The sequence below is a fragment of the Thamnophis elegans genome, chromosome 2, assembly GCF_009769535.1.
Source record: "Thamnophis elegans isolate rThaEle1 chromosome 2, rThaEle1.pri, whole genome shotgun sequence".
Lineage (NCBI taxonomy): Eukaryota > Metazoa > Chordata > Lepidosauria > Squamata > Colubridae > Thamnophis > Thamnophis elegans.
The window spans coordinates 102436908-102459372 of record NC_045542.1 but is presented as its reverse complement, the minus strand read 5'-3'; the positions used below and the strand labels follow the sequence as shown (position 1 = coordinate 102459372).

Genomic DNA, 22465 nt, shown 5'->3' with positions numbered 1-22465 from the left:
GACCAGTGTTTTTCAACCACTGTGCCGCGGCACACTAGTGTGCCGTGACATAGTGTAAGGTGTGCCGTGGGAAAAACACCCGCCTATAGTCAATATAGGCACAAAGTTAAAAATTTTTAACATTTTCTAATGGTGGTGTGCCTCCTGATTTTTTTTCATGAAAAAAGTGTGCCTTTGCACAAAAAAGGTTGAAAAACACTGGTCTAGACTACAGCTCTTCTTCATATCTTCCAAGGTCATTCCGAGATATCATTATGGATGCCTTATCTTATTTATTTTATTTTATTACTGGCAATCAAATATTAAATCAATTAAACATAGCTTTATATTTGCATTATTCAGGCTGAGCAGAACGTTCCATGTACTGGTAATGTTCAACGTCTGTAATAACTTGACAAAGAAAACAAAATATCAATTTCTCTAGTACTTTCTCTTCTTACATCTGCTTTGAATGGACAATATGGATAGTTTCACGTTGAGTTGGTGTAGATTTTAATGGACTGGCAGGAAGAACCTTGTAGCCATGCTAGTTGTCTCCTCCCCACCCCCACCCCTTAGGCCTGGGGTATTTGGATAGCAAACTCCTCGTGATATCATCCACAGCAGCTGATCGGTTCCATTAAAGGCCTGCATCAACTTGGTCACAAGTGAGCCAAATGGAATATGGCCACCTATCAGGAATTCTGTATTAAATTCCATTTTCAAAATGGAAATATTCTTTATCAAATAACATTAAAATACATTGGTAGAAGCATTAAAATTGTTTCATTGTGGGCCAAATGAAGTAAGCAGTAATCTTCAAGAGTAGAGAATATGTACCTGCCACCAAGGGAAGGCTGTTTTCACTGCTTACCATGGCAACTGTCTTCGTGCAGAAAGCACCTCAGCAGGTAGACAATGCAATTTGTTCTACTGCAGGCCTTGTGATGTGAAGCTTTGTGATTGCATGGAGAAGACGGTTATAGTTAGAGGCTTCCACAAGCACCTTTCCGTGTGAAAAAGGTTATTCTGGAACACAATTTAGAGCAGTTTTTATATCTATGATTAAGAAATGACCCTTGTAAAATTATGGAAGTTGGTCAGCGGTATATGCCCGTTTCTTATGCAGAAGAAGCATACAGAGATGTATAAAACATGCCTCTTACATAAGGTGACCAGACGTCCCGGTTTCAGTGGGACAGTCACAATTTATAACAATTTGTCCCGTGTCCCGAGGCGTTTTAAAAAATTCCTGATTTTCTGGCTTCATGTTGAAAGCCCAGTGGATTTGCTTAAGAAATCCTAATCAGGGCAAGACAAAAGACACTGTGTCTAGCTAACCTCTCTCTCTGTCTCAGTACTTTCATTGAAGATATAATTAAAACGTTAAAACAAGAAAACGGACACCCCCCCGCGCCCCTTTTACCTCATTTTATAAGAAAAGATGACCCAGTACCATAAAACTGCAGGAAATACTTGGCTAGAGAGGTCACGAGTGTTATTTCCTGGATTTTCCGGAGGGGAAGGGCACGGAGGTTGGAGGTCGGCTTGTGTGAAAAAAATGGTGGCAAAGTTTCTTTGAAAAATATTTCCCTGGGACTATTTCACCATTTTCATTTGCTCAGTTCTTTGTATTAACATCTACATCATTCTGGATTGACTTGGAGTTCCTGCCTGCTGGTAAGTGAACTGGGTTTTTTTCTTTTATTTTTTTTAATGTATTTTAAAATAATATTTTATTTATTGTGCATAGGATTTTTTAAAATAGTTTTATTCTGTGTGGATTCTTTTTTTAAATTGTCTTAGACTATTTAAAAAAAGATTCTATCCAAAATACAAAATACCAGCTGCAGTTATTCACTTAAGAACTGTGGCAAGAAAGGTGGTATAATGGGCTTAGTGGCCAAAGTTACAATGGCATTGAAAAAAGTGACTGATTACCATTTTTCACACTTAGCGACCATTTTCACACTTAGCGACCGTTGCAGCATCCTCATGGTCACGCGATCAAAATTTTGAAGTTTGGCAATAGATTCGTATTTATGATGGTTTCAGTGTTCTGGGGTCATATAATCACCTTTTGACAAAGTCAAATGGGGAAACCAGATTCACTTATGTTACTAACTTATCAGCTGCAGTTATTCACTTACGAACTGTGGCAAGAAAGGTGGTATGGTGACCAAAGTTACAATGGCATTGAAAAAAGTGACTGATGACCATTTTTCACACTTAGCGATCATTTTCACACTTAGCGACCATTGCAGCATCCTCATGGTCACGTGATCAAAATTTTGATGTTTGGGGAAGAAGGCGGGGCTTAGCAGTGAGAAGATGGAGTTTCAGGCTACTCCTGAAATTCCTCTATACTGAAGGATTTTTGGACGGGTTCTTTGAACTCTAGCTGTCCCGGAGACGACAGTGAAGGTGAGGAGAGACCCAGGACCTCAGAGACACCCGCAAGTCTCTGGGGGGGGTATTAACTCCTCGTGCCAATTCCTTTCTGGATTAGCTGCGTGCTAACTGAAACTGCAGGTTGCCCCTAAGAATGGTAGAAGTGATGTCATTTGGTAAGCTGATTTTATTATCCAAGAGAGACTGTCCGCGTTAAAAGCTTAAGATAACTGAAACCAAAGAATAGGAAAATTTAGCGGCGAATTGGTTTTTTTTAATGGATTTATGGCTGGTGGCTACTTTACTTCTTAAATGCTTCAAGAAACTCCTCGACATCCTCCCCCCTCTGACTCTCCCTAAGTGGATCGTAAAATTTATTCTCTACTAATTAGCCCGTCACGATTCGACATTTTTATTACTTTATTACTTGGCTCTGTTTACGATCAGATAAGATTGCACAGCCTGCAAGAGACTAAGAAAAGTGCTTCGAAGTCTGTGGGGAAAAAAAGAGCTTGCAATTTTTAACTGCGATACATCATGGCGTCTCAAAATACCTCTAAGATTTCATTCCAGATTCTTTTTTCCACATGTAGAGAACTTTTTGACTCTTATCAAAGGCTGGAAAGAAAATTGGATCATCTGATTTCAAAATATGAAGTAAAAACTGAGATCGTTGAATGTCTAAATGTTCCTGAAATACAAATGGAAAATGTGAGAAATGGTGTCTGGTCTATCTCAGAGGAAGAAAGGAGGGGGGGGAGCTATAAAGAAGATTCATTTAAAGAGACAGAGTGCAGGAGGAATGGAAAATCCACCCTTGAGAATTAAAGTTAATTTGGAAAATTTTACAAGCCCGGGACAACATTATTATTTCATCACTGACATTCAGAGTCCAAAGGTGCGAAGATATCTTTGTCTGGATTTGCTTATGAAAACATTTGGTAAATTTATCCAACGCGTGGCAATTGGTTTGAGAAGATTTTGCTATTGGAGAGACACTGGCTGACAGATGGAAGAACGCAATTTAAAATTAGCTAAATCTGATTACCTTAATGTGTAATAGATATAGCTGAATAATGACTGATATGGATAGTAATATATATAATTTGGAACTGGCTGATAGATTGAAGAATACAATTGAAAACTAGCTAAACCTAATTGCTCTTTTTTGTAATAGATATAGTTGAATAATAATTGATATTGATAGTAATGTATATAATGTGGAGTTGATATGATAACTAACAATTGGATATGAGAAAACATTTTTAGATTATACATAAAGAGTATTAACTACAATAATTATCACTATTAAAAAAACTAAATAAAATACATACAATCAAATGTTAATCAATACTGGGGAAATGTTATGATATATGATATAATTAAATATTATGGATGTTCAGCTAAAATAGGACATGAGGATTTGATGATAATAGAGGATTTTACAAATAAGTAAATGAATTGTCAGCATGTGTTATGGATTAATTCTTTGGCATAGCTAAGGATGAAGGATGTTTAAATAACCATAGGTAATTAAAACTGGAGGTATAATGATGTTGATATGGTAAATATTTGAGTTAAGATATTTGAATTAATATGAGTTAATGGAAGAGAAGCACCAAAGCATGTTGTAACCAGTTGATATACTTCTTTTTTTTTTATAATAGACACCTGTGTTTTGTTTTGTTTTCCTGCCTTGTCTCTTGTCGTTTTTGTCTTTTTCTGTATTATTTTTATTTTTTATTTTTTATTCTAATTTTTATTTTTATTTGCCCTTTTTTATTTTTTATTTTCCCACTGGTGTGGGCAGGTATTGTTCAAGATTATTACTTTTATTAATATTTCTAAATAATAATTACAGTTAAATGAAAATGGATATATAATAATGCTTGAGTTAATATGAGTTATGTTAGTTGACTGTGGAGGAGATGTACCAAAACTTATCTGTAATTGATTGACACATTTTTTACAGATGTAAAGAAAGATGCTGTACCTGTTTTAAATTAAAATTAAAAAACATTTATTTAAAAAAAAATTGATGTTTGGCAACAGTTACAATTTATATTTGTAAATTGTAGTTATGTTGAAATAAAAAAAATATTACAATACTATTTTTGCATTGTATGAAAATTTTTGTTGCTCCGTATAAATTTTTTAATCAAGCGCCCCACCCCCACCCCGGTCAAAGGAGTCCCTCTTTACCAATCTGAAAATCTGGTCACCTTACATTTACTTTCCATTTCTCCTCTAAACTTTGGATAAAATTTTGTGGCTTATTTCAGTCGACCTGTCATTCATCAGCAAGTTCAAATCTGTTTCCTGTCGGTTAAATTAAGTGTTCTTAATGCATACCTTTGAAAAACAGCTCACCAATGCAAGAATGTCTGTGTTATACATAGCAACCCTTTAGAGAATGGCCTGTAATGAAGAAAATTATCACTATCTACATCAAGTTAATATGGTAATCTCCATTATGTATTAAACTACAACACCACAATCTCTTGTTATTGTCTTTTCAAACAGATAGACCAGGTGATCTATCTATCCCTTTCTGTGTTTGTTGATCTATGTTCATTGATCTATGTTCATTTATCCCTGATCTCACTTTTTTTTAAGTTCTTTGGGTTACAACCATACATAATATCTCATTCATCTCAATGTATAAACTATGGCCCACAAAAAACTACACCAATGATCTCCTATCAGAGATGGTGGGATATTTACATATTTTAATTTTAGTAGGATTCCTGAAGGTCATTTTGTTCATAGAGTCATGGATTTTGGCTGACGTTGCTCCGAGAGATTGATGAGTCCCGATTGCTTCCATTTAGTCTCATTTATCTAATATTGCTGGTTGCTCTTAAACTTTGTATTCTTCTTATAACTCAAAACACCGGCATAATCCGATTACAAAATCTGTTTTCCTACTTTTCCTGCAGACTGAACACACATATTCTCAAACAGCATTTAATGATCAGGGAGACTCATCCATCAGCAGTTTTTAGCAAATTATTCCTCACTGTGATTTTTAAGCTTCCAACAACACAGTCTGTGCAGTTTCAAAGGTTCTTTTATTATACACACAAAGAATAGAAACTTGATTCTTTATTTTTCAAAAAGTAGAAAACAGAAAATAATGGGAAGATTTATTTATTTTATTTTATTATTTCTGTATACAGTAACTGCCCATGAATTGTGGAACTCTGGTTGGCTTACAAGAGGATTCAAATGTATTTTTTAAAAAAATCAAAAGAAATAAATAAAATACATGGCAACAGAAGCAATCACATTTCAAACAGCATCACATTACTTCCTGTCCCAGGATCTTCAGGAAGAACCAGGTCTTTAGGCCTTTCCCCAAAGACTGCCAATACAAAGGCGGTCCAAATTTGGGGAAAATGTTATTCCATAGGGCAGGTGCTGCAACAAAAAAGGCACGACTCCTGGATTACAAAAGATGACACTGTTTGAAGTGATGGGATATGAAGCATGCCAATTCTGCCAGATCTTATTGGAAAAGCAGAGATCATTAGTGACAGATCAGGTCCATGAGTGATATTCAGCCAGTTTGGACCAGTTTGAATGTTGAATGTTTATTAACATTTGTAGGCCGCCCTTTTCCCTGAGGGGACTCAGGGCGGCTCACATAAAATCAGGAAGGGGAATACAAACAATGACGTAGACACATATAGTAAAAATAATAAGCAACATTCATTCATCATTCGGGAGGGGCGGCTATCTTTGTCCCCAGGCCTGACGGGCTAGCCAGTTCTTAAGGGCTGTGCGGAAGGCCTGGACGGTGGTGAGGGTACGAATCTCCACGGGGAGCTCGTTCCAAAGGGTCGGGGCTACTACTGAGAAGGCCCTCCTCCTTGTAGTTGCCAGCCGGCACTGGCTGGCCGATGGAATTCGGAGGAGGCCCAATCTATGAGATCTAATTGGTCGCAGGGAGGTAATTGGCAGAAGGCGGTCTCTCAAGTTTGCCCAAACCAGTAGCAGAAACCCAGTTCTATGCCATCCTTTTAGGCACATTTTTTAAGCCGGGCGCATGCGCAGAAGGCACACACGCAAGCAAAGCACATGCATGGAATGCTGGGCACATGTCCAAAGGGGGCGCATGCCAGAAGTAGGTTCCTACCAGTTTGACCTCGTTCAGCCAAGTAGGTAATAACTCGGCTGGCCACGCACTCGAACTGGTTCTATCAGCGGCGCCATAGGTGGCACCAACTTGTTTTTTGCTTCTGCACATGCACAGAAGCACATTTTTACTACTATGCATGCACATGTAGTGCGTCCCTGAGCGAACCGGCAGTAACAAAAGCCGGAACCAACCCCTGGCGCATGTGTCCACAAACTGGTGGTAACAAAATGTGAAACCCACCACTGATCAGGTCCTGTGCCATGTGTAAGTGACCGTCAGCTTCTTGAATTGCACCTGTAAGCCCATTGGTGAACCGGTGCAGCTCAGGTAGTAGCATTTTACAAGTACATATGGAAGTACACCCATAACTGCTTGCTTTTCTGACCATACATAATTTCTGAATAATATTCAAATATAGCCTCATGTGTTATCATTGCAGGAGTCAAAGTATAACCAAAGTGTGGATGTCCATGAATCCAGAATAGGCACAACTGATGCACAAAGTATTCTCTAAGTAGGTCAGGTTTGCATTCCTGGTTTCCTGATTCAGAAGAAACTCTGATATAGAAACTCAACTCTCCTGTACAGTTTCCGCAGTCATTCCAGCTGAGGAGGTACTCTAGTTCTATCTGCATAAAAGAAGAAACCTCTCTATGAAGGAACATCAGAATTATCATTTGGGAGACACATACAATGAACAGGGCAGCTGATAGACAGCCCTGAGTCAAGGGCATTTCATATCACAATATAACTTTTCCTACAAGCTTTACAAATGTGATTGATAGTAGTGCTGGCTGCTTTGGTGTGTTTTGCTTTATGCTATTTTTATATAACAACCATCATATTTTTTATTCTGTGGTATAAGAGGAATCTTGGAGTGATATTGATGTGACTTTGTATATTCTGTTTTCTTCCACCCCCCGCGAGTCTAGCCTAAGTTGTCTTTTTCAGTGCTCAAGCTGAAATTGGGGAACGTATACTGTCTTTATACTGACATATGTACTTTATTGTGCTGCTATCTCACAATCTGTTTCTGTGTGAAATACATACACTTGCCAGAGTTATCGCATAAATTTAGTATGATTTCCTGTCTTACTCTGTTTTGTGCTGTTTAAGGCAAGATGACTCATTTCATAACATTTTGCTATATGGCAGATACCAAAACAACATGGTTTTAGAGTATGCCATAACCATTTTGATGTATATAAAACTGGAATATGCAGGGAATTGGATTTAATTCCTGCTTCCCGACACATTTCTGTATCACTATTAATATTATTTTGATATCACAGAAGAGGCAGGAATATCTAGGAATGTCTCACACTAGGGAACACCTCTTTAATAATATATACAGGCTTCCTTTTTAAAACATAGTTTTATTCAAAATGTTTTTTCATGTTTATAACAATTTTAGTAATTTATGTTATAACATACAAAAGAAATACTAAAGCAAAAAGGAGAAATGGGGAAAGGGAAAAGTGTGGGGGGGGAGTTTTATTAAGAATTTTAAACAGAAGATAAAAACTAACAAGAACTAATATAAAGTGAAATGACAAGAGATAGGAGAAAGGAAAGAAAGAAAGAAAAAGCCAAATGTGCAAAAAGAAAAAGAAATAAAAAGAAATAGTTTCCTATTTCCTTTATAGCAATTGTAAACACAAATACAAAATTATATCTCATTCTATAGTTAGTGCCTGCCAGAACCCACCCCTGCATGATGTATTGTATATATAGGAATAATTATTGCTTAAATTAGTTAAGCTTTTATTGTAAGCTTAACTGCAAGTGTGCTGTTAGTTTTCCTAGTTTAAGTTCCCTGCAATTTGAACTTTACTAATTCTAGGAGAATTATCTCTGTGTGCTTTATTTGGCCACATCTCTCTTCTTCTATTCAAGCCAAATTGTTTCAGCCCCCATTCTCTTCTTGCATTACCATAACAGTTCTTAAGTTTGCCATTCCTTTAATTTTACCCTTCTCATTTTGTTACTTTCACGCACTCTCGTCTACACAGCAACTTTCATTTCTTTCAACAAACTTTCATTCTTCATTACAGACTACCTTGCTATGCATGTGTACACATCTTAAAATTTCTTCATCTAATTTTCTATACTTAGTAAATATTCTACCAAGTTATACAAATACAAATTCAAAAATCTTGATTTTTGACTCCATTTTCTCCATGTAACATACCCACCATAGTCTTTGATAAATTAATTTTTAAATCAATACTATTTGTTGTATCATATAGTCTAACATTTGTTGTAAATCATTGTTCTTTGCCAACAATGTGGCATTATTCACATTCCCATCACTATTATCTCCAGTAAAATTACAAGCAATATATACATACATGTATATATAAATATTTTAAGCAACCAAAGAGTATCACCCATACTTGCTTAGACATTGCTCCGTGCTGAATCACATTCATTCAGAATGTCCCACATTTCTCACGATCTGTTGTTCTTTCATTGTCACCATTCATTGGAGCAATCAGAGGCAAATATACTCTTATCAATGAATTCCTATTTTCATATGCACACCCTAGGTGGAGATCGAATAAGATCTAATAGAGAGTAGGTCTATTTTGAGTCCTAAATGTTAGGACAAGATGAAATTGTAATACAAAATAGGCCCACCAAAACACCAAAATAATAATTATAATTGACCAGGATACATCAACTTGTAATCGGATATCCAATGTTATTGTAATGAATATAGCAACAAATATGTGGACTATGAATTCTAAAATAATTGTACCCAGTTCACACACTGTTTGATGGAGATGAAAAGTATTATAAATAAAATAAATAAAACATTTTTTTTTAAAGGGAATTGATGATCTGGATCTCCCCAACATTAGAAAAACTTGTCCCCTGAGGTTAAGATGGTTTAAGTTGTCTAAAGAAACTTTATGGAGGGAATATTTTAGCATTTTTATGACTTATTTCTAACAAGTTATAAGATGGTATTGTTGCAATTGGACATTTTATGGATATAGTTTAATAATAGTAGTAATCTTTTCCCATAGATGTACCTTTTCTACTATTAAATTATATTGTTGCATTTATTGCAAGCTGCCTAGAGTCAAAATTTGAAATACTAGTCATGTTGCAGTAAAAATATCTATCCCCTAAGTATATATGACACAATACTCCAGAATGTACATTTTGGGCTTTTCATTCATAAGTAAATCTTCCCTTTGCCTCTTTACAACTATTCCTCAGGCCATTTTCATTCAGATCTATTAAATCCTTCCCCTCAGTTTCCCAAATGATCAGCATATCTATTTTTTTTATTTCAGACGTTTATTAAGTAATCATCTTTGTTAATTACTCCCATCCCAGTACAAGTCATGGTCAGAATACCATAGTTATCACCAGATGGGATCATAGATACTGACTTTTATCACTCATTGCAGCTTTGGTCAATCAGGTTTTTCACATAATGCTTTTTAGCAAGATAAAATATAGACTCTGTTATTCACCCTTAATTATAACCATGCCATATGCCGCGTCCCCTACAAATGATAAAGCTAGTGCCGGTCCAACATTGTTATTAATGATTGTGATGACTTGATGGATGGAATGCACGTCATATTTGCAATGCATTTTAAGAAGGATTCAGAGGAACTGAAACAAAAGATGAGGAGAAAATTACCGTAAGTGTTAAAATGAGATACTGAAAATATTAAGAAGAAAAGACAAGAGGAACAGAAAGGGAAAAACACAAGAAGATGAGAAAGAAACTAACTGCAGAGCTGCCTGGACCTTTTCTTCTTTGCATTACAGCACTAAGGCTTGTTTGTTCTAATCATAATCTGTTCAGCAAGCAGGAAATAAGTGTCATGCAGATTTGCAAACTATGCATACTGTAATGTTTCTGCTTAGTTGTTGTTGCTCTTTCTACTTCTCCTCCTTCTCCTTTTTATCTGCTGTAGCCTCTGGACTGGTTAACAGCTTAAGCAAGTCACATTAAGAAACCACAAATAAACCCATTTGTTTCTATCATATTAAACCCTATGAAGATTATGCAAGTTATGAATCTTCGAAAAATCAGGTTCTTGAAGAGGTAAAAGTATTTTCTCCTCACCTCATAGGTCCTTGATGTATGAAAAAGGAAGAGGGAGGAAAGGGAATGTATTTGTGTTTTGTCGGCCTGAACAAACCTTATGGAAATAATACAGTAATCCTTCTCCCAAGATGGAAGAAAACTGTGCTGATGTTGTTTAAATGTTAAGGGCTCCCTTTATTTATCTGTAAGAGTTATAAAAGAGCCGTGACAGTACAGTGACTGATAGCCTAATGCTAACAGGTTTATCATCAAATCCAGCCTACCAGGCAGAACATTACAGTTATTAAGGGAAATGAGGCACAAATAGAGTCTAATATTTGAAAATGCAGCAATGGAAAGCACTAAGGCTCATTGCGGAGATTCTGAACCCTTGCAAAGCTTTTAGACATCAATTGCTGTTTGGGGTGTCCTGTATCCTTCAGGCAAAAAATGCACTAAACATTTGGATGAGTTCTGCTGCAACTAAAGATCACTAAAAGGAAACTTTCGGGAAACAAATTCCCATGGGATTGTTTCTCATGTACCCTGGGGAAAAAAGCTGTCAAATAACCAATGTTTTCCTTCAGTAGTCCAGCAATTCAGTTGCATAGCCACGCCTATTTTAGCAGAACAAGTTGTTTTAAAATTCAGATATAGTGTATGTGGATTTTACTTAGAGGCTAGAGCAGTGATGGCGAACCGAGTGCCAAAAAGGTTGCGTGGAAATGTCATTCATGCACATGCGCACACATGCTCATTGGGGCCGTGCTCCGGAAAAGCTGAACTTCTGGGTACTAACGTGCATGCGTACGCAATGATCCACTGGCCAGCCCCATATGCATGCCGGTTTTCGGCACTGTCGCACTCACGAAGGGATCGCATACCGGGAAAATCAAATTTCCAGGTTCTGGCACGCATGCGCATCTGACAATCAGCTGGCTTGCATACATGCACACGCCAGTTTTTGGCACTGCTCCGCCTGCGAAGGACATCTGACCACATGCCAGAAGAAAAACAGGCAAGGCCGTGCATGCTGGGCGACATGGCTTCACATGCAACTTTGGCCACACGTGCCATAGGTTCACCATCACAGGGCCATAGCATGTTGTTTTCCAGTTGTGTCAGAGATATTTGCAACTTCTACTCAAGATGTAAGGTCAAAGGAACAGTTGGATCTTCCTCATTCTACCATTACTAGAATATGACATTTCTCAAACCAGCCTTTCCCAATCAGATATTCTCCAAACTGTTGGCTGGTTTGGCATTCTGATTGGTAATTCTGGATTACAACACTTCTAGCTGGCACCGAGATGAGGAAGAGCACTCCCTGCTCTGATAAACTGCAGTATCTGTATAAGTTTCCTGATTGCTTTATATACTATAATACCCTCTAATCAGAGCTGCTAGTTTGTCCCATGGGGTTCCTTATGTTCTAGTTTATATTTGATTCAGTTCAACCTTGGACTCCAGCCCACCTGCAGGTCATTTAACTTTAATAATTGCTAACACTTTAGAAGAGGGGGGGAAATCATATTGATTCAACCAAAATGTGCCCTCTGGTTTGCATCCAGCAATATATAACAGATTTATGATAGGCATTGTGCTGCATTAGAGTATAGCTTCCACAATCCATTTAACTGGAACGTTAAGGAATACATGTTCCAAACATTTAACTGAAAGCGCTTTTACCAGCTTTCTTTTTATTTCACTCCAAAAAGAATTGGAATGAGTAAGAAGCCAACCCCTAAATAATTATCTGCGAACAGTACCACTAGGAATCTAGCCAGCAGAAATACCTAATCTTCAAAGATCCTAGAAACTCTATTTGCCAGAACTGTTGTCACAATTAAAAGAAAGCTAGTAGATTTTTTAAAACAGAATCAACAGCAAGCACTGATTTTTCTGTCTTGTAGTCAAGTAAATGATCTGTAATGATCCTTTGGGGTTAGATCAGACAATGGTAGAGATGACATAGAACTAAATGCACACAGGAGATTAGATGTTGTTTCCCAGTATATGTCATGACATTTGCTTATGCAACAACCAGCATTTGTCTAAATCCAGAGCCAAAGAAACAGTGGCCTCCAGAAGGATGAGAACACATACAAGCTCCCATTGCATTTTGATCCGAGTTGCTTTTTCCTAAGGAGTTTCTGCTGTGAAGAGAAAAATGCTCACAAGGTTCCTTCAACATCCAGTTTATAAGAGAGCTCAGCCCAATACCACTTGAGTCCAGGGGTGGGGTTTGCATGGGTTCGGGCGATCCTCTAGCTAGGATTCTGCCAAGTTCAGTGAACCCCCAAATGCCACCACGGCTGGCCCCTCCCACCCCACCCTGCCCCTCCCACCCCACCCTGCCCCTCCCACCCCACCCCTCCCAGGAGTCTCCACCCAGTACATTCATCATGCAGGGCCCGTGCGGAGGCTCAGGGAGGGGGGAAATGGGCCTACTATTGGAGATTCCAGAAATCCAGAAACGGGTCTGTTTCCAATCCCTGAGGGCTTCCGGAGCCCAGGGGAAGCACTTTTCGCCCTCCCTGAGGCTTGAGGAAAGCCTCCGGAGCCTGGGGAAGGCGAAAAACACCCATCCACCATCCCCCAAGGTGCAGGAAGCCAACTACGCCATGCCCACCCAGCAATGGGGCAGCGAACCCGTTGCTTCAATTTTTGAAGCCCACCCCTGTTCATAGTCATTCTGACTTGAAGAACCTGGAATCACTTGAGAACTGGATATAATTCTATGATAACACATAATGAAAGTAGAGTTTTTGTTTTAGTAATGGCACGATTGTGAAGGAGGAATTTCTTCCAGACCACATTCCAAATAGTGAAGGACAAAGATCTGATCTATTCCATCTCCTGCGGGTACATGTGGAAGAGTTGTACCTTTATACTCTTGGAAATATATGTGTATAATGATCAGTGTAGCTGCTGGGGAAGCCGAAGGGGACAACTGATATATTCAAGAGAATACGTAGGAAATTGGCCTAGAATTCATACATAATACATTCGGGCATTTCCCAGAGGAGTTGCATCAGTAAACTGATGAGAGGTGAAGGGATGTTTGTGTGAGCTAACAAAGGTATGGAGTTCTATTCTCTTCTGTATCCATCTTTTGGGGCATGATTCCAGGGCCTGCTAACATATTTTGTAATATCTTGGACTTGTGACTAATCGTGATGAAGCTGTCTTCCATTTCCTTGGTGATAAAATGATGCAAATTTAGTTGCGGCTCTCTTGTAAAATATTTCAAGTGTATATCTTGACTGCTTTTTAGTACTGATGTCCTCTGTCAGGGAAGAGTGACATGTGATCTCTTAAAAATGTGCAGGAGAGGTTGAATAGAACAATGATTGTCAGTGGGGTTGGTATTTCCTGTTCATCTTGCCAGTCTGTGCTCAAAATTCATCTCTCTCCCCAATTGTCCAGCTGCCAGCCCCTCTCAGCTGCGGCTTTCCAGGATTTTCTCTCCCCCAAGTACTGTTAACTGGCATCTTTTGGGGAGTGGAAGATTCCTTTAAAAGAGGGGAAAAAGCAGGCTGCCAGCGACAAGTACCAAATGTCTCTCTTCTACGCATTGCTTAAATCCCGTCCCCAGCTGATTAATCATACAGTCAGGCTGCTTTGAGCTTATCACTTTCCTTAATAGCTGAATAATTTAAAGCTTCTGTTTGTCAGCGTCTTAATTGCTTTTGCATTAGACACAAAAGCCACCAGGAATGCAGAATGGGAATAACCCCGGTAGAGTCCCTTTATTTCTCTCATTTGGCATCTCTTTTGAACTGACTTATGGGGGGAGGGGGATCAACCTGGCTGCCGACAGAATATTTCCCATCTGTATGGGGAACCGAGGGGACAAATGTCTGTCATGGTACATGGATTCTTATTCTTGGGAAGGCTTCAAGATGGCCATAAAATTGTCATGCAGTCAAAGATGTCTGACTGTAATGGGGAGTCCTGGGCAAGGACTGGGAACTAGAAACAGTTTGACTTGAAACGGGTAAGACTTTCTAGATTTATCCCTAGTGAATGTGGGGAAAAGGAGAATTTATAGAGTTCTTCACTTGTTTTGGATTCTAGCTTCCATCAGCCTCCATCAGCATGATGAGTAATACTTGCTTACTTATCTCTGAACCATGAGTTTTGCTGAGGTATGGAGTAGTCAGGCTCACCAGGATTAAAAAGGGATATGGACACATTTTTAAACAATGCTCCAAGTCTTCAAAATGCAGACAAAAATATCCTTTCCCTTAGCCACCCTATCGATGTTGTTGCAAAGTATTGCAAACTATCTTACTAAGCCTTAAAGTTGCACTACCAAATATTGATGGTGAGACCAGCAAGGAGGAGGAGGCACACATAGACTTCAATATTACAATGCCATTGCCTTCTCAGATTGGATGCTATCAATATACAGTACATGGAGATGGTGGTTTAGTGGTTTAGTGGTTTATTAGCATTTGTAGGCCGCCCTTTTCCCTGAGGGGACTCAGGGCGGCTCACAGAAAACCAGGGAGAGGGGAATACAATATTAAGACAACAACATATAATAAAAATAGTAAGCAACATTCATTCATCATTCGGGCGGTGTGGATTGAGTTACCAGCTAGCACTTCCCCATCCTCTTCCAGGTCTCAGATGAACATTACGCAACCCTAAAAATTGTTACATCTGGTGGTAGGGCTCGATTCAAATTTTAATAATTCATAGGTACTTTGTAGTTAATCTCTTTTATTAATCTCTCTTTGTGTATTATATGATCATATGTTATAATCATATTATATTACATTATACAAGACACATCCCAAATTATACTAGGCCAGAGAACTACAGTAATCCCTTAGGGTATACATTATCAAATGGATTTATATTTTATGGTTATTTCTTTTTGGAACCAACAAGCAAAAGATCTCTGTTTCAACTTATTCTAGTCTAACACATGGTTATTCTAATCCTCTCACATGGTTCTGTGTATGATGTTTGGCTACATAGTTATTAAATCTAATGCGTTAAATCATTTATACCACACATGTCTCTTTGGACTTCATCTCAGACATAGTCAATTGATTATCACTGCTCTTAATACATACGGCTGATGTTTGATTACATAAAACCATTTATGCATGGTATTTTCATGAAATCATTAGTTTGATAATACCGCTGATAGTGTCCTTCATGGCTGGCCTTCTGATGGCAGGCAAAAGTGTTTTATCTCTATACAGGTGTTTAGCTTACTGATTTGATTTGGGGTTTTGGGGGGCCGTTCTGAATTTTAAAGTCTGTTTTAATTTAATGAAGTTTTAAGGGACCTTCTTGTGGGGCACACTCTTATTTGGATTTCAGTTAGTTTCGGTTCTTTTTTTTTACTATTATTAGGCACTTCCTATTCCATCTCTGATAGAAATGTGGTCTGTAAATAAGCAATATAAACAAGAGGTCAAGGAATGGTCCCACTGAAGAGAAATAGCCTGCATGCAACTATGTTGTTGTGACAAATTGATGATAATCAGCTCCACAGGAGATGCTGGGCATTGCCAGGAACAATCTTTCAGCTGATGTCACTCTTCACAGCTCTCCTAATGGAGTGAATATATCCTGCTAATGGAGGGCATATATCCTTTCACAAAAGCAACTCGCATTCTTCCCTTGCCAGAGAACAATCACATTTGTCAAAGAGATCTCTAGACCTTAAGCACACTAAACTTGTCCTCTCTTTTGCAGCCACTGTAATCCTCAACGAACTGAATTGGACAGAAGCCTTAGAGGATGTGTTTGTGGAAAACCGAAAAGAAGACCCGTCTCTGCTGTGGCAAGTCTTCGGCAGCGCTACAGGGGTAACCCGCTTCTATCCAGGTTGGTACCATTCTCAACTAACAGAGTGAAAATATAATTTGAACATTGGAATTTAAGTATTTGAGTCATGGCTTTCACGTTAGAAGAAGTACAGTGCATTACTTTCCTAGTCATCCTAGGACATTATTCTAGGACAGTAAGGGCAAATCTTTTCAGCACCGAGTGCCAAAAAAGTCGCGTGGAAACAGTGCATCTGCTTGTCGGGGCTGAATTCCAGAAATGCTGGCAATCAGCTGGCCAGCGCACATGCACAGGCCGGTTTTCAGCACTGCCACGTGCATGAAGGGATCACACTCTGGAAAAGCCATACATCTGGCATGTATGCGCACCCAATTATCAGCTGGCCAGCATGCATACGCACACTGGTTTTCAGCACTGCGGCGTGTGTGAAGGACATCTGATCATCATGTGCGCATGCACACCAGAAACCTGGAAAACAAACAGGTAAGGCCGCACGTGTCGGGCGACATGGCTTCGTGTGCCACTTTGAGCATGTGTGCCATAGGTTCACCATTACGGTTCTAGGATGTTAGGAAGGATCATTGGGTATCACAGTTTGGCCAGATATCAGCCCCACTAAGTAGATCACAAAATCAACCCCACAGGAAGGTTAAATGTACTTTTATTGAGCTTGGCTACAGTATCAAAATCTTTCAAGTATGATTGTACTCATCTTTTCCTTTTTCTTATACTTCAGTGAATTAGAGAGGCATCTGCCTGAGCCATTTCCTAATGTTATCTCATTAAAAAAAATGCTTCAGCCCCTTTTGCCTAGCTAACAGTTCCTGCATATTTCCATCAAGGTCATGCTGGCCATAAAAATTTGGATTGCAAACCTATGTGAAGTTCTGAGTCTGTTGACTGTTTTCCCAGATCTACTGGCTTTGATACAGTCATACTTTCTCTGCCTGAAAATGCAGTTCCTAATTCTTGAGAGATATTATATATACTGTATGTATGTATGTATGTATGTATGTATGTATGTATGCATGCATGCATGCATGCATGTATGTATGTATGTATGTCAACAAACGAATCTTCAAAGAATACTGAGGCAAGAATAGAAAGTCAAAAGTTCTGAGGTCCAAACTACTGGTTAAACTGGGAAGCCAAGTTTGATGTAGCAAACTTGTAGAGCCGAAGTGGCGCAGTGGTTAAATGCAGCACTGCAGGCTACTTCAGCTGACTGCAGTTCTGCAGTTCGGCTGTTCAAATCTCACCGGCTCAGGGTTGACTCAGCCTTCCATCCTTCCGAGGTGGATAAAATGAGGACCCGGATTGTTGTTGAGGGCAATATGCTGACTCTGTAAACCGCTTAGAGAGGGCTGAAAGCTTTTTATATAAAGCTGTTATAGGACTAGCTGTCTCCCAAATGGGGCATTTTAGTCATATAGAGGGAGCTTAGATGAGGAAGAAGGACTTTAATGGAAGGACAAATCACCTTCCAATAGTTTCCACTGCTTTCCCTTTTTTGCAAATGAGCATTTCTCTGTAGTATGTTGCATAGTACACTGATCTCTCTCTTTCATCATATGCTTGAATCTAATTCTTCCCTCTTGGCATAGGATCGTATCTGGTTTGTTTAACTTTCATCAGGATCTGTCTTTTCTTCCTATCACTTTCATATTTTTAAGGAAGGAACTTGCCTCTATAAGGCAGTTAAGGCAGATTGAAGAGCCGAGGTGGTGCAGTGGTTAAATGCAGCACTGCAGGTTACTTCAGCTGACTGCAGTTCTGCAGTTCGGCTGTTCAAATCTCACCGGCTCAGGGTTGACTCAGCCTTCCATCCTTCCGAGGTGGGTAAAATGAGGACCCGGATTGTTGGGGGCAATATGCTGACTCTGTAAACCGCTTAGAGAGGGCTGAAAGCCCTATGAAGCGGTATATAAGTCTAACTGCTATTGCTATGTAAATTTATGACCTCCGTTACTGTATACACTTTGTAATTATTTATCAAAATAGCAAAATGTGTATTCTCAAAGGAGGGAGAAGAAAAACAGATGTGTGGCTGAAATGTTAACTTCTTTCTAATTCACATGTTCCAAAACAAAGGAAAGTGTTTGAAGTGTGCAAAAAAAAAACCCCACCTTCAAACACTTGGTGTTCTTGTTGCTTAATACCACTCTTGGCAGGGAAATCTTTCCATGTCAGCTTTGCTCACTGTCTCCCTTTCTCTCCTCAAGTTCCCTCATATCAACACATTTGGTAGCTCATTGCTTCTTCTCGTTGCAGCCTCCCCATGGAGAGCCCCCAATAAGATTGACCTGTATGATGTCCGAAGAAGGCCTTGGTAAGTAGGGTGCATGCTATGCTGCATATTTGAGAAAGAATAAAACAATTTGAGGCTTGGTGGTGCAGTGGTTAGAATGCAGTAATGCAGGCTATTTCTGCTGACTGTCAGATGCCTGCAATTTGGCAGTTCAAATCCCACCAGGCTCAAGGTTGACTCAGCCTTTCATCCTTCTGAGATGGGTAAAATGAGGACCCAGATTGTTGGGAGCCATAGGCTGACTCTGTAAACCGGTGACAGTGGGCTGTAAAGCACTCTAAAGTAAGATATAAGTCTAAGTGCCATTGCTATTGCAAATTCAGAGCAATGGGCCAGCTCAAAATTTTAGTATTTATTATCATTATACTTTAATCTCTATTATCTACTTTCTCCGGCATTCTTTAGGTGGAGCTGAGAAATGCCTAGATTTCACACTAACTTTTTTCCCCCAAATACTTAAGTCAAGCAATATACAGTTTCGGGCTCTATCAAGATGAGCAACAGCTCGTCTACTACCTAATGGTAGTAATATAGCATAGTTGAAAGCCTATCCATACTCAGGGCACATGAGCTGTCTATGTGATTTGCTATTCTATTTTCCCTCTTCAATCAGCAAATCAGGAGGTCTGCTGAGATACTGGAGATAGGTTTAAAAGGGAGATAACAGAAAGAGGAAAGGTCTCTAAATGGAGCTCATGTATTGCAGAAGAATTAGATTATATCAAGTAGATATTAGCAAAAGCTGTAGATGACCCAAACCAGAAGAGGTCCCAGGAGCAAGGGAACTGTGGTGGTTTAATATATTATTTCTCATTATAGCCCTGACTTAGATTGTGAGGAGGACTGCTTGAGGATTTTATTTCCAGAAATGATTCAAATGTTTGTTCGTTGTTAATGAAGCACTTTTTGGCCAGTTTAAATTATAGGCATGAAAATAAAACTATCCACGCAAATAAAACTATCCATGCAAATTAAGATCTTGAATTATATTAGGTCACCATGCTTAGTTCAGATTTAAAAAAAATTGCTGTAGCTCTTCTATACTTTTGAAGTAATGTAGAGTTCCTCTTTGTGGCAATTTCCTTTAAGCAGAGCAATTGTGTTGGAATTAAAAGCAATAGATTGAGGAAGATAGGTTGCATTTTCCCAGCAACATTATATGTACAGTACTGAAGTTTGATTACTGGAAAGATGGAATATTTACTTCATAATAAAATACTGCTTGTGGATCTGGATCCTCTATCTCAAATGAATAATAGACATGCATTCATTTGCCGGGCAACAAAACTATTGTCTGAATGGATGTTTAAAACAATATGTCAAACAATAATATCCATGGGAGGGAGATTAAAAAAGGCATGATGGAAGATGCAGTTTTGCAATACAAGTCCCAGTTCTTTTGCATGTTCTTTGCCTTTGCATCCCATCTATCTTCTTTTGACATCTTTCTATGAATACCAAAGTTCCAAAGAAAATTACTGAACAAGATCTCAGCAAAAAATTCTCATGTTGCTTTGTCTTTGAATTGTGGAGATAGTATCTCCATCATTTCACTTTTTATGTTTCTGAATATAAGACTAGAATTTTGGTTCAAGTTGGTCTCCTGTCAGTTTCGCTCATTTTTTTTATATAGTACCTAAGCATAGTTGTAAATAAACCCTGTGATATCATTGGGAGTCCTTGGCCATTTTTGGATGTTATATTTAATCAGAAATCCTAACCTAATATGCCACAATGTCATCAAGTACTATGGTAGTAAATCCAGCTCCATATCTCCTTTAAAACCAGGTGAGCAAAACAAGTAGACATACCTCCATATTGTCTCCAAAATCAGGTTTAAGTATGTCTAAAACTCCATGATGGTAAAACAGCTTTAAAGTTGCTATATATCCTAGGTTTTCTCACTTTCCTTAACTTACCAATATTGGACATCCCATGAACTTTCCTGGTTTGAATACCCAGTTATCTCATGTAAAGGGGGGGGAAATGAAATGAGGATATTGTAATTTCTTAAATGACCATTTCTGATTTTACAGACTGCTAAAAGAATATTTAGTCATACTTTGTAGATCATTATCAGGAGCAACCAAAAGATTCTGGTCAGAATTTGTTTTTTTTTTTCATTTCATTCCTTTCATGGATTTGGTAAGAGAGAAGAGAAAAAGTGGAAAGAGCACTTAGAATACTGCATCCAGTTTTGGTCACCATATTATAAAAAAGATGTAGAGACTCTGAAAAGAGTGCAGAAAAGAGCAACAAATATGATTAGGGGGCTGGAGGTTAAAACATACAAAAACCGGTTGCAGGAATTGGCCCAAAGATGCTCCTTCAAGAGGCTTCTTTTTCTTTAAAGAAGTTTTGCTTCTCTTCCAAGAAGGTTCTTCACCTTTGGGACAACCATGACCTGGATGACTGAGAATCCCCATAGACTTGGAGGAATTGGATTTGTCTTGTCTAGTGAAAAGAAGGACTATGGATGACATAATAACAGTGTTCCAATATTTGAGAGGCTGCCACAAAGAAGAGGGGGTCAACCTATTTTCCAAAGCACCAGAAGGCAAGGCAAGAAACAATGAATTGAAACTAATCAAGGAGAGAAGCAACCTAGAACTAAAGAGAAATTTCCTAACAATTAGAACAATTAACCAGTGGAACAGCTTGCCTTCAGAAGTTGTGGCTGCTCCATCACTGGAAGCTTTTAAGTAGAGGATGCACAGCCACTTGTCTGGAATGATATAGCACTCCTGCTTGTGCAGAGGGTTGGACTAGAAGACCTCCAAAGTCACTTCCAACTCTGTTATTCTGTTATTTATTCTGTTGTTGTATTATAACCTATTTCTAAAGAACATTATTGCAACAACACACGGCACATACGCGCAAACACACACACACACACACACACACACACACACACACCATGTTCTACCCCAGTCTTTATAGAAAGAAAAAGCCTTGTGGCTGTAAAAATGGCAGGGAATAGATCACACATGAGAGAAAATCTGTGTCACTCAGGAGAGCATTTCCTATAAGGAGATGCTTATAAAATGGCCGCCAGAATGTAGCAAAAGGAATTAGAGAAGGGAGGGAATCCACAACCCTTCTGGGTTTCTCTTCAACTTTTCTGCTTCTGTAAATGCTCTCAAATATCTTGAGCTAGCAGAGCATTTGGAGTAATGAAATGTAAATGAGCCCAGTACTTCCACTCCAAGGGTCTATTAAACTGAAGTAGGGCTTACTCAGGCCATGGGTGTGTGCAGCCATCCAGAAGACTCTTCCCCCACCCCCACCCCCTCCTCCTGACATCTCTCTGTCTCTCTGCTCCCTCCTTCCCTCCACTAGTCTGTATGAAATTCCAGGTCTGTGAGCAGCCAGCTCTGTCCAATTTTCATTTCACACATCGTTGCCATTGGAAAATGGATACAATAACACAGACAGGGGTATCTGAGCTGCAGCTTTCATCTGCTTCGACTTCTTCCCCTCCCTCCCCGTTGTGTCTCGGGAGAAAAGAAGGATCCCAGGCAGGAGAGACGGAGAGATGATAACCTTAGATACAGATAAAAGAGGCAGGAATCCTCTCCCCTTCCCAAGAAAGTTGCAATTGTAAATTTTGCCCTTTTTTTTCAGGCAGCTCAGATTGGGGCTTTCCACCTTAGGCAGTGGCAGGGGGGGGAAAAACAGAAAAAACAAACGTTTCTCTAAGACGGAGCTAAAAGGAGAGAGAAAGGGAGGGAGAGAGAGAGAGAGAGAGACAGAAAGAGATACCTCGCATGGTGACAGA

General features: G+C 39.0%; 1 protein-coding gene across 1 annotated transcript in view; it reads left to right on the top strand.

Annotated features, from left to right (window-relative positions):
- The window catches only part of CACNA2D2 (calcium voltage-gated channel auxiliary subunit alpha2delta 2), a 583233-nt gene that overhangs the window by 436941 nt on the left and 123827 nt on the right, over window positions 1-22465 (top strand). Inside the window, exons 7-8 of the mRNA XM_032210871.1 lie at window positions 16287-16418; window positions 18651-18708. Coding sequence (XP_032066762.1) covers window positions 16287-16418; window positions 18651-18708 — 190 coding nt within the window. The remainder of the gene's footprint in view (window positions 1-16286; window positions 16419-18650; window positions 18709-22465) is intronic.